This window comes from Oncorhynchus keta, chromosome 34 (assembly GCF_023373465.1).
Source record: "Oncorhynchus keta strain PuntledgeMale-10-30-2019 chromosome 34, Oket_V2, whole genome shotgun sequence".
Taxonomy (NCBI): domain Eukaryota; kingdom Metazoa; phylum Chordata; class Actinopteri; order Salmoniformes; family Salmonidae; genus Oncorhynchus; species Oncorhynchus keta.
This window is the reverse complement of record NC_068454.1, coordinates 59,606,412-59,622,721: the sequence shown is the minus strand read 5'-3', so window position 1 is coordinate 59,622,721 and position 16,310 is coordinate 59,606,412. Positions and strand designations below refer to the sequence as shown.

The 16,310-nt window shown below is 42.9% G+C and overlaps 1 protein-coding gene across 1 annotated transcript; it reads right to left on the bottom strand.

The window, feature by feature from the left end:
- Window positions 1–1,291: 1,291 nt before the first annotated feature.
- On the bottom strand, window positions 1,292–15,684 carry LOC118367384 (D(2) dopamine receptor A-like). Its single transcript, XM_035750784.2, has 8 exons — window positions 15,419–15,684; window positions 8,410–8,797; window positions 7,963–8,072; window positions 6,699–6,835; window positions 3,495–3,709; window positions 3,248–3,331; window positions 2,596–2,962; window positions 1,292–2,419 (listed from the first exon to the last, which is right to left on the bottom strand). The coding sequence occupies exons 2-8, from the start codon at window positions 8,764–8,766 to the stop codon at window positions 2,223–2,225; spliced, it is 1,467 nt and encodes a 488-aa protein (XP_035606677.1). The 5' UTR covers window positions 8,767–8,797; window positions 15,419–15,684; the 3' UTR covers window positions 1,292–2,222.
- Between the last annotated feature and the right edge of the window lie 626 nt (window positions 15,685–16,310).

The following is a 16,310-nucleotide window of genomic DNA, read 5'->3' as shown; positions in this document are numbered from 1 at the left end:
CAGAATTGTGCATGAATGAGAGTTAGAGAAAATTATTATAAAGAGCATAATTGCTATAATAGAGCTATAAGGAATTTGATTTTAAAAAATTAGAAGCTTGCTGGGAAATAAAATACCACCCACTGTAGATTAGGCAAGGACATTTTGTTTTTAAAAAGAAAGTGTAGTTACTAAATTGATTTTACCTGAATGTAAGCCATAGAGAGCTGTGTGTCTCTACTTCATCAGGGATTATTCAACTGAATCTATTATTCCTTCACTCAAAGTTGGAGTTTCAAAGTCACAAGAACAACATCCTTGAAATAGTGGCAACAATTCTGTCAAATGCATCGTCTATCCCAGGCTTGGTCTTTTTCAATTCATTTTCGCCAGACCGCTCCTCTGTTCTCTCTTCTTCTACCTGCAATCATCCTTCCGTACCCAACCCAGTTCCTTTCCTAATCTTTTCATTATCTCACCCCCCCATCATCCCTCTTCTTCTCCGCTCATGAGTTCCACCATTTTACCTCTCCTTAATCTTTCTCTCCTCCTCTGAAGAGGGGTAACTGTAGGTAGGTGCGAGCAGGACAGGACAAGGTGGTGCTGTAACAGATATGTACACTCTTGTCATCGATCATGAAATATGCATGTGAATAATTGTGAGCCAGGGTCAGAGTTTAACAACAGAGGGTAATGTATACTGTACCCGAGTCATTCACTCGCAGGTACTCAGTTACACAGACACAGTATACTGAATGAAAACAAACATACTTAAGTTAATATACAATGACTCCATTTGTATTTGAAGGGCATCTCATTTTAAATGATCTCCTAGGTTGGTTTGCATACAGTATGACAAAAACACAGAAAAACTGTCCCATACAAACCATGTCTATGTTCATCGATGGGACAGGAGTTGTCAATGGGAGACACGCACAAACGCAAAGTCATAGTGACCTAACCATGACTTACACTGACCCACTATCTTTGTGTGTGTGTGTCCTGTTTCACATCAGCAGCATTTGTTTGGCCTCTCACGTTACTGTAGCAGACAGGTGTTGGCAGACGAGCACGGGGAGCATCCACACTGCTTCACCACCACAGGGGTTAAAGAAGCGATGAGAGAAGAGCCAGAGATCAACGTAGAGAGCAAATGTATTTAAACAGTTTTGAAAACAAGTTAGTCAATTAATCCATTTCTGTCTATTGTTTGACCAGTACAGTAATGCAGGGCTGGGGTCAATTTGAATTGAAGTCAGTCAATTAAGGAAGTGATTTGAATTTAAAATCCAAAACACGGATTAAGTTGTCAATGAAAACAACTTTTTTCTCCGTTATTAATCAATTGGAAAATATCTTTACTTCAAGAATTGACTGACTTCAATTCAAATTGACCCCAACCCTGCAGTACAGAAAACTTGAAATAGACTAGCAATATGAGTAGAACATCATTTATTACATTTACCTGTACAATAACAGTAATACAGATATTTAGAGCTCACACTCTAAACAACAATATATACATATACCTCATGAACAAACCTTGATTATTCGCTCATCATATTGCATCATATCACCATGTTAATATGGCATCATATCTTCACCAACATATTCTTAATATAATACATCTCTTACAGGCATGTTTACACTGGGACTACGCAACAAGACTGCTATTGGAGAACAATTGTGCATCTCTCCTTAAAAGATTACCTCTGTCCTGTTTTAACTCTGTTAATTAAATTACAATGTCTGCAGTCGCTACGACAGTATACTTCAGAGGGGTATCAGAGAGTAAGTAATACACTTACTTAGTCATCCCCATAAGGAGTGGGACAGTCTTCTGCCACTGTTTGTGCCCTACCCCATCTCTTCCAATAGAACCTTCAGAATATTACTCTCTCCCTGCTATGTTTTAGATTTACAGAAGTGTACATAACCTCTTTATCATTCCCAAGTCTGTTTTGATTTGGTATATCGGTCTTGCTTCACTTGCTCTTCTGTTTGACCTGTTCAATTTGTTTTGGTTTTGTTTGAAATATTCTGTCGACTCTCTCTCTCTCTCTCTCTCTCTCTCTCTGTCCCCCTCTTCCCCTCCATCTCTCCTTCCATTCCCTTCTGGTCTTTGTTTTCACCCCTCTCTTTGCCTTCTTTAGTTTTATTTCAAGTCTCTGACCTTTTTTTTTTGCCCCTCTACACTGTTCACACTTTCTCCCACTCTCCCCCTATCCCCTTCCTCCCTGTACTCAACAGTTTAGGATCTTGATGAAGGCCTTGCGGAACTCGATGTTGAAGGTGGTGTAGATGACGGGGTTGACGGCACTGTTGAGGTAGCCCAGCCAGGTGACAGCACTGTACAGAGAGGGGGAGATACAGCAGCTGCCACAGTGGGCCTTCAGCACGTGGGTCAGGAAGAAGGGCAGCCAGCAGATGATGAACACACCTTATGGGAGAGGCAGGAGAATGAAAAGGTGTGAGCAGGCCTCAATTCACTCTCGGTCACTTCCCTTCAGATCATCAAACATTGAAAGGCCAATGGGAAGGGGTAAGGAGTGAATTGGGACTGGCTGAAACATTCTCCATTCAGCCACCCTCATCGTCTCCTTCTGATTGTCTCACCTAGCACGATAGCCAGCATCTGGGTCGCCTTCCTCTCCTTCTGCTGCGACAGAGTCCCTTTCACCCTCTCCTTCTCCATCGCTCCATTCTCCCTGTCTGCATTGCGCTCCCTCCATCGCTCGCGGCCACTCATGCCATCCTCGAAGGTGGCACGGCGGGGTACGAGGGCAGAGCGTGGTGCCACCGACGGTGACGGGAAGGGCGCGGGTACCACAGAGATAGAAAGGGAGATCTTGGTGGCTCGTCCGGAAGGGGGAGGGCGGTGAGAATGGTGAGGCGGGGGGAGGCTCTGGTCTAACTGGGACAGGAAACCACACCCCACCGGCTCCTCCTCCAAGGGGTGCACCACCGCCTCCTTCACTAATGTCTAATAGGGCAGGGGGAGAGAGGCAGGGAGAGGAGGGGGTGAGAGAGAGAGAGAAAAGAGAGAGAGCTCGATGGAGAGAAAAACGAAGTGAGAGAGAGAGATACAGACAGAGGGAGAGAGAGAGAGAGAGACAAGAGGCAGGAAGAAAGGATGGGAAGGGAGGGAAAGACAAATAAGAGACAGAGAAACAGCAAGCGATGTAAAGATATGTACTGTAGTTCTAAGGCTCATATTGTAGGAGATTTCGTAATCCAATTTCATGGTCACAGTGTTCCAGCGACTTACCACTTTCTTGCGTTGGGGGGCGGTGGTGGGGGGCCTCGTGATCAGAGTGCACAGGTTCACATCCTCAGGGAGGGTACACTTATTCTGAGAGGATGAAGGGAGAGATAAGAAAGTTTTTCTTCTTTTAAATCAAGCTTTTTTCACTTCCTCATCCTGCCTCTGATTTATTGGCTGGCTGTTTTATGGGGTTAATTGATTCATGACTGGCTGATTAGTTAACTGATAGATTGGTTGACTAATCATGAACCTTCCTGTGCCTGTGGCCCTCCCCCGTCTTGCCTCCTCCCTGTGGGTGCAGGCCGTGTCTGCGGGGCACGGTGCGTCGGCCCCGCCTCCGCAGCACGACACAGATCTGGGCGTACACCAGCAGGGTCACGATGAACGGAACATAGAAGGAGGCCACGGATGAGTAGACCACGAAGGATGGGTCAGCGAAGGCACACTTGGTCTCCTCCCGACTGGCTGATGGAGTGAAGGGGATGAGAAGAGGTGGATAGAAACAGAGATGTTGTTTGGGAGTGGGGACAAGTGGGAGGAAGCAAGAGAGAGGTTAGATGTCAACCCTAGCTGTTAAATATGTCAAAGTCCACTCCGTAATGGTGTGGCAACCAAGTAAATGCCTGGTTTAGCTCCAGAGAAGACGGGTACATAAGCATCCGGCATTGGCCGTTTCTCTCCATATTCAGGCTGGATGCAATGTCTGAAAGGCATATCAAATCTGCTTCTTATAAGGCCAGGCCACGGCCTATCGCACAACACACTACAGTCTAGTTGAACCCTTTCAACAGTATACAGCTGCTAGCAAATTACAATATGCTGTACACTGTAAGTAGGTGCCTTTCTGTTGAATTGGATATTTAGATGGTAGGTCCAATCCAATAAACGCAAGCTTCCCCATATACAGTATAACCATGGCCGTTCTATAGGACACATGGTGACCCTGAACGCCAATCATCTCGTTTTCCCAGCGGTGTGTTGACGGGTCTCTCGAAGGTTACTGAATGTTAACAGGCAGATTAAAGGCGCTGCATGGTCAATCTGATATCTGCAGTGGCCGTAGAGCATTTACTGTAAAACAAAAAACAAAAAAACAAATATATATATATATACAATAAAGGTGAAATATATATATTTCACCAGGTAGGCCAGTTGAGAACAAGTTCTCATTTACAACTGCGACCTGGCCAAGATAAAGCAAAGCAGTGCGACAAAAACAACAGAGTGACACACAAACGTACAGTCAATAACACAATAGAAACATCTATGTACAGTGTGTGCAAATGTAGAAGAGTAGGGAGGGTAAAGGCAATAAATAGGCCATAGAAGCTAAATAATTACAAATTAGCATTAACACTGGAGTGATAGATGTGCAGATGAAGATGTGCAAGTAGATAAACTGGGGTGCAAAAGAGGAAGAGGATACGTAACAATATGGGGATGAGGTAGTGTGATATGTGATATGGCGTCTGCAGAGGTATTTATACTTCTTGTGCCTTGCCCGAGCAGCACAGAGCTGTTGTCAAGGAAGTGAGTTTGTGTTTATACAGGACCTCCCGCCCTCACCTACCGTCAACCAATCATGTCAATGCGGAGCGTTACGGAGCCCTCTGCATTGTTACAATATTTGAGCGGCACACAGCCATGGACATTTGGCCTCTGCATGCCTCCATAGGAAGCCTCCGACCACATTTTCTGATCAGGCATAAATGGTCTTTTAGTGTTGGCCACTCCAGCTCGAGCGAGTGGTTGTTGCACCAAGCTGTGCAGTATTTGCATACGATAAGCAGTACTCTCTTCAGCCCCGTCCTCAAGGTAGGAGCTTATGTTCCAAACCTTAGTTCGCTTCGTTTTGCACGAGCTACAGCTCCGGCGAGACAGTGCAATAATAGTTTAATAAAAAAATAAAAAATAAAAAAATACCATCTTGAGCAAAACGTGATGATGTGCACGTTATCCGACTTAAAATGTCAGCCCGCATCACTGATAAACCTTTTGTATTGTGGATGTGGACTGACAGGCCAATCAATGAGCCCCTTCATCCATTGAAACTTGTTGACTGATTAAAAGCACACAGAGCTGAAAGCTGTTAGTGAGCAGTAGTGTGTCTGTGTGTGCATGTGCGTGTGGTGTTAGTGATGGCAGTGACTGCATAGCTGTTCGTCCTGATTAAACAGGATGTAGGCCTATCTGACTGATTGTTCATTCGGTCTCTGATACCCGGATATCCAGTAGGGCTGCAATCTTCTTCCAGGCTGACTACAGATGGACTGGAAGATCGCAATGGTTATTTTACATAGCTAATAACATAAAGGAGTGTGGGGTTTGTGCACACGTGGGGGCTTCCCGGGTCATGTTTATGTCTCTCCTAGACTTAAATGAGTGAATGAGACTAGAGCACGTGTGATTGAATAGATTCATCGGAGTGACTGCGGTTCCGGTTTCTCTGGAACCCGACTTTCTGTTGCTAAAAATACATAGATTTCTGTGCATGAGGGATCCACTAGCCTCCTTTCAGCTGATGCTCAGTCAATCCGTGACTCCGTAGCCGCGTGTACACAGAAAAACCCAGTTCAAACAAAGGTAGTTCTTTGTCTGTTGTAACCGTGGGCTATGGCAAACATGAGCACGACACGAGGCAGTTGTCTAGCGATTTAATTTCCTTTTTTCGATATCATTGGAAACGTTGGCTAAACAGAAGGCAGATTGCTGGCTATATGGCAGCATAATTATAAAGATTACACCATCACACAAAACGTTAATTATTTTGCCCCAATGCAATGTGTAAGACTGCGTCTTGCTTCTACGGAAATATCCATTACAACAAATCAAATGTATTTATTTGACAGACAGAGAAGGTTCCTGCCGCCATATATATATTTTTGGAACATTCGTTCAAATCGCAGGACGAGGGGAAATGCTTTCTTTGTAGCCTCGGCCTAGTCATTGACATGCACACAGAATAACAGATAGTAGCTCATATCTCGCTTCAGGTCTTATCCGGGATAAGCTGTTGACATGCACCTTTGATATCCCGCTCATGAGGAACCATGAATAATCAGAATTTACCTCATTTAAATATGGGTTAAATGGAATTGTAACTGAAATATAAACTGACTGTAGGCCTATAACCGCTCATCTGTAGCGTAATACAATATTAACTCCTTGCAGAAATCTGCATTTCAAGCAGTGAAATGAAACAACAAATTAAACATGTCTCGGTGGAGAGTGGAGAAATATTTCTTTCTTTCAGCATCTCTTGAGGAAAATGTGAAAGCGTGTGTAATGTGTTATCTTAAGACAATTATGCAAGCATACAGTATGCACTCAAGAAAAACTGAAGTCTTATTCAGAATCGTGTTTCGTTTTTCACTTCCTCTTAAAATTATTAATTTAAAGGACCAATCTTTTTTTTTTGGGGGGGACTGAGAGACATATACAGAGATAGACAGACCTGTGTTGTTGAGTCCAAACAGCAGAGGGCTGGAGATGGCGAAGGAGAGGAACCACACAACAGCAATCATCAGAGCCACCCTCCTCCTGGAGCTGTATCTGGTGTTATACAGCATGGGCATCGCCACCGCCGTGTACCTGCACACACACACATGCAGTAGAGAGATTATGTTCGTAGGGGTTTGTGTGTACTGTAAGTGGTCTGTCCAGAAGAGGCCTACAGGGAAATAATATAATAATAATAATAATAATATATGCCATTTAGCAGACGCTTTTATCCAAAGCGACTTACAGTCATGTGTGCATACATTCTACGTATGGGTGGTCCCGGGAATCGAACCCACTACCCTGGCGTTACAAGCGCCATGCTCTACCAACTGTGCTACAGAAGGACCAAATACAGCAAGCTTGTTAAAATATGTAGCTGCTATTGTAGTATGAACACAAAGAGTATGAACACTTTCTGCAGGCACTAAATCACAATATGACAAAGAAAATGTATACTACCTACACGCGCACGTGTGCACAAAGAATCCCGCACACAAACACCTTGCCCACCACCGCCCACACACAGTTCAGGTGCATTGTCAGTTAGTCTCATTCACCGGTCGAACACAAACAAAAGCTGTCCAAGTCAGTTTCACGGTGCAGCAGCGTGACAAACCACTCTAAGAGCCCTCCATAGAAAGCCCGGTGTGAGGAGAGGAGACTGTCATCCCTCCAAAGGGCTGGTGGTCAGGTACAGATACGAAAGAAGAACAGTACCCATACTAAGCCCTGAGACATGGCTTCACAGTCAGAGCGAATCAATCTACAATGGGACAAACGAGGCTACAACTATTGAGGCTGCTGAAATTGTCCATTTATTTCACTGGTTTTGAAAGGGGAAGGATTTGGTTGGACAAAATGAGCTCATGTTAAGAAGATGATACTTGCGAAATGAGGAGGGTACCCTAAAAGACAGGAAATGTTTTTCTGATGGGAAAACAACCATTACAAACCATAAGAAAATACATGTCCCATCAGGAGACATGACCATCACCTTAAAATACGTTTTCGCTGCAAGGGCACAATGAAATCAATCCAGATTTTGAAGACAGTGTGAGAAGAGAGTGACAGACAGACATTGTAGATAGAGCGATAGATACCGGGGAGAGAGAGCGAGAGATATACTGTAGATAGATACTGTAGTAAGATAGATACTCTCGATAAATACTGTAGTTAGATAGATACTGCGGATAGATACAGAGAAAGAGTGGGAGTACCTGTCGATGCTGATGGCACAGAGGTTGAGGATGCTGGCAGTACACATCATGACGTCCAGGGTCAGGAGGATGTCACAGTGGATGAGACTGAAGCGCCACTCCCCTACCACCTAGGAAAGGGACACATACAGTATGAACAATAACACACGTGAGGGATTATTACATGTGTTCCGGAACAGCAGGGGTTTGTAACTCATGGCCCCAATCAAAATGAGTGCCCTACATAGGGAATAGGGTACCATTAGAGACACAGCCATGCTGATGCATTATTGACTGCTACCGTGACATTATCTGAGAGGGCTTTTGAAACACCTACGAATGAACGAGTGTAGAGAGCCTAGGAGAAAAAGACAGGGAACGAGACAGACAAATGAAAGAGAGACAGAAAAACACTGGCTGCCAGATGGATAGAAACACGCACGCACGAACCCACACACACACACCCACCTCCAGGTAGACGCCCCAGGGCATGACCAGGATAGCCAGCAGCAGGTCAGACACGGCCAGGGAGACAATGAGGTAGTTGGTGGTAGTCTGGAGGGCGCGCTCACGCGACACCGCCACACAAACTAGCACGTTGCCGAACACCACACAAAAGATGAGCAGCACCAGCAGCACAGCGTAGAAGTTATAGGGAGGGGAGGAGAGCAACGGAGAGCTGGAGCAGTTGGACGGAGAGAAGGAGGAGGTGGAGAGGGAGAAGGAAGAGAAAGGGTTGGAGGTGAGGGACGGTGTGGGAGAGGAGAGGGAGTATGATGGAGAGAGGGAGGAGAAGCCTGTCTCATTGGGGAAAGTAGTCATCATGCTCCTCTGGACAGAGAGAGTCTGGAACAGTCTGAAAAAGTAACAAATAGAGACTAATAACATCAAGAGTTATAACTCATAATTAGACACACAAAGCTCTTGAACTATGTACCTTGTATATACAACACATACAGTAGATATATGTACAATTCCACAATCTCAGCTCAATGTAGATTGGAGTTGTACATCCGGTGGATGAGATACCGCACCGGTGCTGATGGCTTTATAGATTGGAGCATGGCGCTTTCAATATCAGTTGTGGTTTTGATTCCCATATGGGCCACACATATCAAATGTCTTTGTTGTTACTTCACATCAGTCACTTTGGATAAAAACATCTACTACATGCCCATATTCTTCTACTTTAAGTGAATTACAGTGGGTTTTTTTCATTCGATTGGCAGTTTCACTCCACCTTTAGCCTATTTCTCAAACACAGCACCTCTACCCTCCAATGTTTCAGATTGGCTTTGAGATACATAATTAAAGGGAGAGATCCAAAGCTCCCTCCCTGTCCCTCTAAACTACCCTACATACCTACACCAGCCTACATACAGTGCATTCGGAGAGTATTCAGACCCCTTGACCTTTTCAACATTTTTACACAGTTATAGCCTCTTTCTAAAAATGGATCCCACAGACTCGTTTTCTGTGGGAGACAGAATAATAACACATTATTATTACATGAGAAGAACATAACCTACATAACCTACCTCAGAAGCATACAATCTTCCTAACCTACATCAGGTGATAAGTTAGCCTATACCACGCTGTATGTACAGTGCATTCGGGAATGTAAAGACCTCTTGACCTCTTTTATTTTAGGACATGTATAAATTAAAAAAACAGAAATCTCATTTAATATAATAATATAATAATATATGCATTTACAGTACCAGTCAAAACATTCTACGTTTGGTCCCGGGATAAACCTACTCATTCCAGGGTTTTAAACCTACTTTATTTTTACTATTTTCTACATTGTAGAATAATAGTGAAGACATCAAAACTATGAAATAACACATATGGAATCATGTAGTAACCAAAAAAAGTGTTAAAATCCAAATATATTTTATATTTGAGATTCTTCAAAGTAGCCACCCTTTGCCTTGATGACAGCTTTGCACAATCTTGGCATCCTCTCAACCAGCTTCATGAGGAATGTTTTTCCAACAGTCTTGAAGGAGTTTCCACATATGCTGAGGACTTGTTGGCTGCTTTTCCTTCACTTTAAGGTCCAACTAATCTCAAATGGGTTGAGGTCGGGTGATTGGAGGCCAGGTCATCTGATGCATTCTTAAGTTTACATACACTTAGGTTGGAGTCATTAAAACTCATTTTTCAACCACTCCACAAATTTCTTGTTAACAAACTACAGTTTTGGCAAGTCGGTTAGGACATCTACTTTGTGCATGACACAAGTCATTTTTCCAACAACTGCTTAAAGACAGATTATTTCACTTATAATTCACTCTATCACAACTCAGTGCCTCTTTGCTTGACATCATGGGAAAATCAAAAGAAATCAACCAAGACCTCAGAAAAAAAAATTGTAAACCTCCACCTCCTCATCATTGTGAGCAATTTGAACGTACTTTGTTGCGAAAAGTGCAAATCAATCCCAGAACAACAGCAAAGGCCCTTGTGAAGGTCCAAAAGTATAGGTACAAAAGTATCTATATCCACAGTAAAACGAGTCCTATATCGACATAACCTGAAAGGCTGCTCAGCAAGGAAGAAGCTACTGCTCCAAAACCACCATAAAAAAAGCCAGACGACTGTTTGCAACAGCACATGGGGACAAAGATCGTACTTTTTGGAGAAATTTCCTCTGGTCTGATGAAACAAAAATAGAACTGTTTGGCCATAATGACCATCGTTATGTTTGGATGAAAAAGTGGGAGGCTTGCAAGCTGAAGAACACCATCCCAACCGTGAAGCACGGGGGTGGCAGCATCATGTTGTGGGGGTGCTTTGCAGCAGGAGGGACTGGTGCACTTCACAAAATAGATGTCATCATGAGGGAAGAAAATTATGTGGATATATTGAAGCAACATCTCAAGACATCAGTCAGGAAGTGAAAGCTTGGTCGTAAATGGATCTTCCAAATGGACAATGACCCCAAGCATACTTCCACATAATTTACAAACAAAGCATTTGTGTTTTAGTGAGTCCGCCAGATCAGTAGCAGTAGGGATGACCAGAGATGTTCTCTTGATAAGTGTGCGAAGTTGTGGCAAAATGGCTTAAACAACAAAGTCAAGGTATTGGAATGGCCATCACAAAGACCTGACCTCAATCCTATAGAAAATTTGTTGGCAGAACTGAAAAGGCGTTTGTGAGCCAGGAGGCCTACAAACCTGACCAGCTCTGTCAGGAGGAATGGGCCAAAATTCACCCAACTTATTATGGGTGTCACACCCTGATCGAGGTATTTTGTGTTCATTTATTTGGTCAGGCCAGGGTGTGGCATGGGGTTTTTGTATGTGGTGTGTTGGTATTGGGATTGTAGCTTAGTGGGGTGTTCTAGGTAAGTCTATGGCTGTCTGAAGTGGTTCTCAATCAGAGGCAGGTGTTTATCGTTGTCTCTGATGGGAACCATATTTAGGCAGCCATATTCTTTGTGCGTTTCGTGGGTGATTGTCCTTAGTGTTCTTGTTCCTGTCTCTGTGTTAGTTTACACAAGTATAGGCTGTTTCGGTTTTCGTTACGTTCATTACGTTCTTTGTTTTGTAGTGTTTGTATCGATTCGTGTTTTACGTTTGTTTATTAAACATGGATCACAATCTACACGCTGCATTTTGGTCCGACTCTCCTTCACCACAAGAGAACCGTTACAATGGGAAGCTTTTGGAAGGCTACCCAAACAGTTTGACCCAAGTTAAACAATTTAAAGGCAATGCTACCAAATACTAATTGAGTGCATGTAAACTTCTGACCCACTGGGAATGTGATGAAAGAAATAAAAGCTGAAATAAATCATCCTCTACTATTATTCTGACATTTCACAATCTTAAAATAAAGGGTGATCCTAACTGATCTAAGACAGGGAATTTTTACTAGGATTAAATGTCAAGAATTGTGAAAAACTGAGTTGAAATATATTTGGCTAAGATGTATGTAACCGGGCCTGCCCATCTTGGGCCAGCCGTTGCCCACTGATCAGCCTATGGCTGATTATATATTACTATAACCATTTTTCTTTTAGCAAAAATAATTAAATAAAGGCCAATGGGCCGCTGTTCATGCCACTTTTCTTATTGTTTTATTTGTATATTAAAACATTTCTACCAGCCCACCCAAACAAAACAAATGGTCCAGCCCATCTGGCATTTGCCAGAATTGCCAGACAGCCAATTTGCTCCTGGTTTAATTATCCTATTTTACAAAAAAAATATGAATGAATTTAAGCCACTTAAAGTGGTCAGCAACTTTTTTTCATGTGGAGTGATAATTTACATGACCATTTCTACCAATCTGCATGCCAGTTTGGACCTATGATTTTCATATGGGCATTTTCGTCAAACAGAAAATACGCTGATGGAAATAAATATCCATTATAAATCACATTGGCTACACCACATGGCCGTTGGTTCAGGTTCTTTCAGTTGCATGAAATATGGCCTCTCTATGCCTGTCTGCCTTTATTCTAGCCTTCTCTGTCTTCAGCTCTTGCTAGCAAACATGAAAAATTGTACAAACTATTCTGGGCCCTCAGAGATTCCCGTGCCAGTGATCTCCAGACATACGGCTTTATTTGTGCAAGGGAGAAGAAGCATTCGGGGATTGTATGATGTTTCCGCAGGATGTATAGTTTCAGAGCATTACATTTTCCAGGCTACGTGGTTATCGAAGGGGAGAGTGCTGGAAATATTTCTCAAATACACAAACAGACTTTGTTACTTTTTGTTTGAGGTGAAGAAAAACATGGCTGAAAAGGCACAGCTTATTAGTTGTGGTTAAAAAGTTAAGACAATCAGAAATACTACAGGTACAGTAAGTGCCAATACAAAGGAAACCCCTGCATAAAGTGTCTTAATAGAGTGTTGGGCCACCACGAGCCAGAACAGCTTCAGTGAGCCTTGGAATAGATTCTACAAGTGTCTGGAACTCAATTGGAGGGATGCGAACACCATTCTTCCACGAGAAATTCCATAATTTTGCTGATGATCATGGAAAACTCTGTCTCAGGAGCTGCTCCAGAATCTCTCATAAGTGTTCAATTGGGTTGAGATCTGGTGACTGAGACAGCCATGGAATATGGCTCTACATCATTTTCATCCAACCATTCAGTGACCACTTGTGCCCTGTGGATGGGGCATTGTAATCCTATGGGGGCATAGCCGGTGTAGCCGAAATAATGCCTGCCCAGCATTTTTATACGTGACCCTAAGCATGATGGGACGGTGATTGCTCAACTAATTCAAATCAAAATGTTATTTGTCACATTTACAGAACACAACAGGTGTCGTAGACCTTACCGTGAAATGCTTACTTTACAAGCCCTTAAACAACACAGTTTTAAGAAAATAGACTTAAGAAAAGATTTACTAAATAAACTAAAGTAAAAAAAAAAGGTTACAATAAAATAACAATAATGAGGCTACAATGTGTAGGGGTACAGGTTAGTCAAAGTCATTTGTACATGCAGGCGTATAGTGACTATGGATATTTAATAAACAGCGAGTAGCAGCAGTGTAAAAAAAGGGGGGATCAATGCAAATAGTCTGGGTGGCCATTTGATTAATTGTTCGGGAGTCTTATGGTTTGGGGGTAGAAGCTGTTAAGGAGCTTTTGGGACCTAGACTTGGTGCTCCGGTACCGCTTGCCGTGCTGTAGCAGAGAGAACAGTCTATGATTATGGTGACTGGGGTCTGACAATTTTTGTGCTTTCCTCTGACACCGCCTGGTATAGACGTCCCGGATGGCAGGAAGCTTGGCCCCAGTGATGTACTGGGCCGTACGCACTACCCTCTGTAGAGTATTACGGTTAGATGCCGAGCAGTTGCCATACCATGCTCTCGATGGTGCAGCTGTAGAACTTTGAGGATCTGGGGACCCATGCCAAATCTTTTCAGTTTCCTGGGGGGGAAAAGGCATTGTCGTGCCCTCTTCACAAGTTTCTTGGTGTGTTTGGACCATGATAGTTTGTTGGTGATGTGGGCACCAAGAAACTTTAAACTCACGAACCCACTCCACTTCAGCCCTGTTCATGTGAATGGGTGTGTGTTCGGCCCACCTTTTCCTGTAGCCCACGATCATCTCCAATTCAGAAACCACACCTCTGTGGAAGCATCTGCTTTCAACCCTTACAAAAGATTTCAGTCAGAGTGCAGTATAACTTCAGTACACTGCTGCATAACTGCAGTTAGAGTGCAGTATGCTGCAAATACGGCATCCAAAATACGTTTTTTTACTGCAGTCATTTTGCAGATATTCTGCAATTATTGTGACCAAAATAGCACAATCAACTGCAGTTTCAAAACTGCTATCTTTTTTGTAAGGGAGTATACTTTGTATCTCTTATTTACTATATATTTGTATCCTACTTCCTTTAGTCCTTTGACTGACAGGAAATCAATATGTTTAACAACAAAGGTAAACTGTCAGTACTGTTCGGCAAATGGGCTTGTTTTGAAAAAGCTCTACATGGCAGTGCTTATGGGAAATCATGGAAAGTTGGTACAAAGCGTGTTCTAAGACTTGTTTCATGGAATAAAAAAACAACCTAATTTTAGATAGAGATGAGATATGTCAAAGAGGGGAATTGAGATAACATTGTTGTTCAATACTGTATGTGTCAGCACTTATTTAAGCCATACTTAAAGTAAATTATGCAGATGAAGACTCAAAAATTATCCTGTGAAGTAGGTAGTCCAGACTTTTCATTAAATAAGAACCCCCTCTCTTGCTCTTCTCAGGGAAAACACCCCATTCATCTCTCGTTCTCTGACAAGCCTTTAATCCCTAAAAATGGTTGTGTTGGAAAAATATATTTAACAGCCACCTCATTCTTTTAAGTATAAGTCCCTAACTTGTAACTGTTAAATATCGGGTCTCTAAATGACAACAACCCATGTACTGGATCATCACTCTGTCCTTCCATGTGCTCTTTCTCCCAGTCTTCTCTCCCTCCTTGTCTGTCACACAGACTCTAGACAGGTCTGGCCTGGTTAGTCGCAACAACGCACTAAGGGGCGTGTGCATGTGTGTGATAGTATGGTCACTTATAGCTAAATATCATTGGAGAGAGGGGACAGGAGATCAAGAGTTCTCATGGAAATGACATATTGAGATAAACGGTGGGAGAGAAGGATACTGAGAGAAAGAATAATTGTCAGTAAGCTCAAACGACAAGGAAAGTTGAGATCAAATGGAAAGTTGAGGACTTCCAGATATGTGAAGGGAAACGTCAATAAAACGTAACACCATGGACTGAAGTCACATTGAAGAGAGATCCCACTACCACTCGACATGTGGAAGTACAACATCCTCAGCATGGTTTTATTCATAGAGTGGTTATTTTAGGACCAACTACTCATGTGGGCACAAGTACACACAGACACAGAGAGACATACACCAGATAACATACAAATACAGAGACAACCCAGATAGCAACAAAATGACGAGTAAAAAAGTAGGTTAAACTTACCCTCACTCGGCTGTAGTGGTAGTCAGTCACATACCCTCCGAACAGAGAACTGCAATAGACAGCAGACAGTATGACAATGTATGCACTCACTACTGTCACTCTGAATAAGCAGAAAATGACAGCAGAGTGAATCAGTCAGTCACCACTCAGTCTGCTAACCCTTCTCCTGTCAGAGCTCACACCTCAACCTCTATAACATGCAACACACTCACTCCCTCTACTCCTCAATGAGTGCTCCAGCAGTAAATCCCTTCTCTCCACCTCACTCTGGTTTTCACACTCTGTCCGTTCCTCCAAGTGATTTAGCAGTACTCTCCCCCTCTCTTCCCCCCCCCCCTCCTCTCTCGTTAGTGGTTCCTAGGATCAGATCCAGTGAGCAGTGTGTGTGTGTGTGTGCGTGCGTGCACACTCTCTTTAGGAGACGAGACGTTCACTTGTCTTGAAACCTATTCAGAAAAAAAAAACTGATGAAAACAAATGAACCGAGTGGGTAAAAAGCTCTCTAATTGTGCGACAAATTAAAATCATCCATATAGGTTTGGCAGCGCTCGCAATGAGTAGAAGCAGTAGAGGAGATCAGAGAAATGAGACGGGGAAGACAATTCAAAGGGAAAATGTATATGCTTCATTAAAGCATACACGGGGATAGCAATGGGTGAGGGCAGGCAGATAGGTAGTGTCATCTAACTCACTTCAAAACACAGTGAGAGTAAGAATGATATCTCATAATTATAACAGATAGTTCAGTGAAGTACTGAATGAAGCTAGCTATTCACTCAGTGTGTTTTTCATCGTACAAACAGACACCCCCTCGGACGATGAGTCATTTATTTTGGCCTCTCAGTTTTTTGTAAAAAAGGAGTATAATCTGCAGGAATTCCTCTAAAAATAA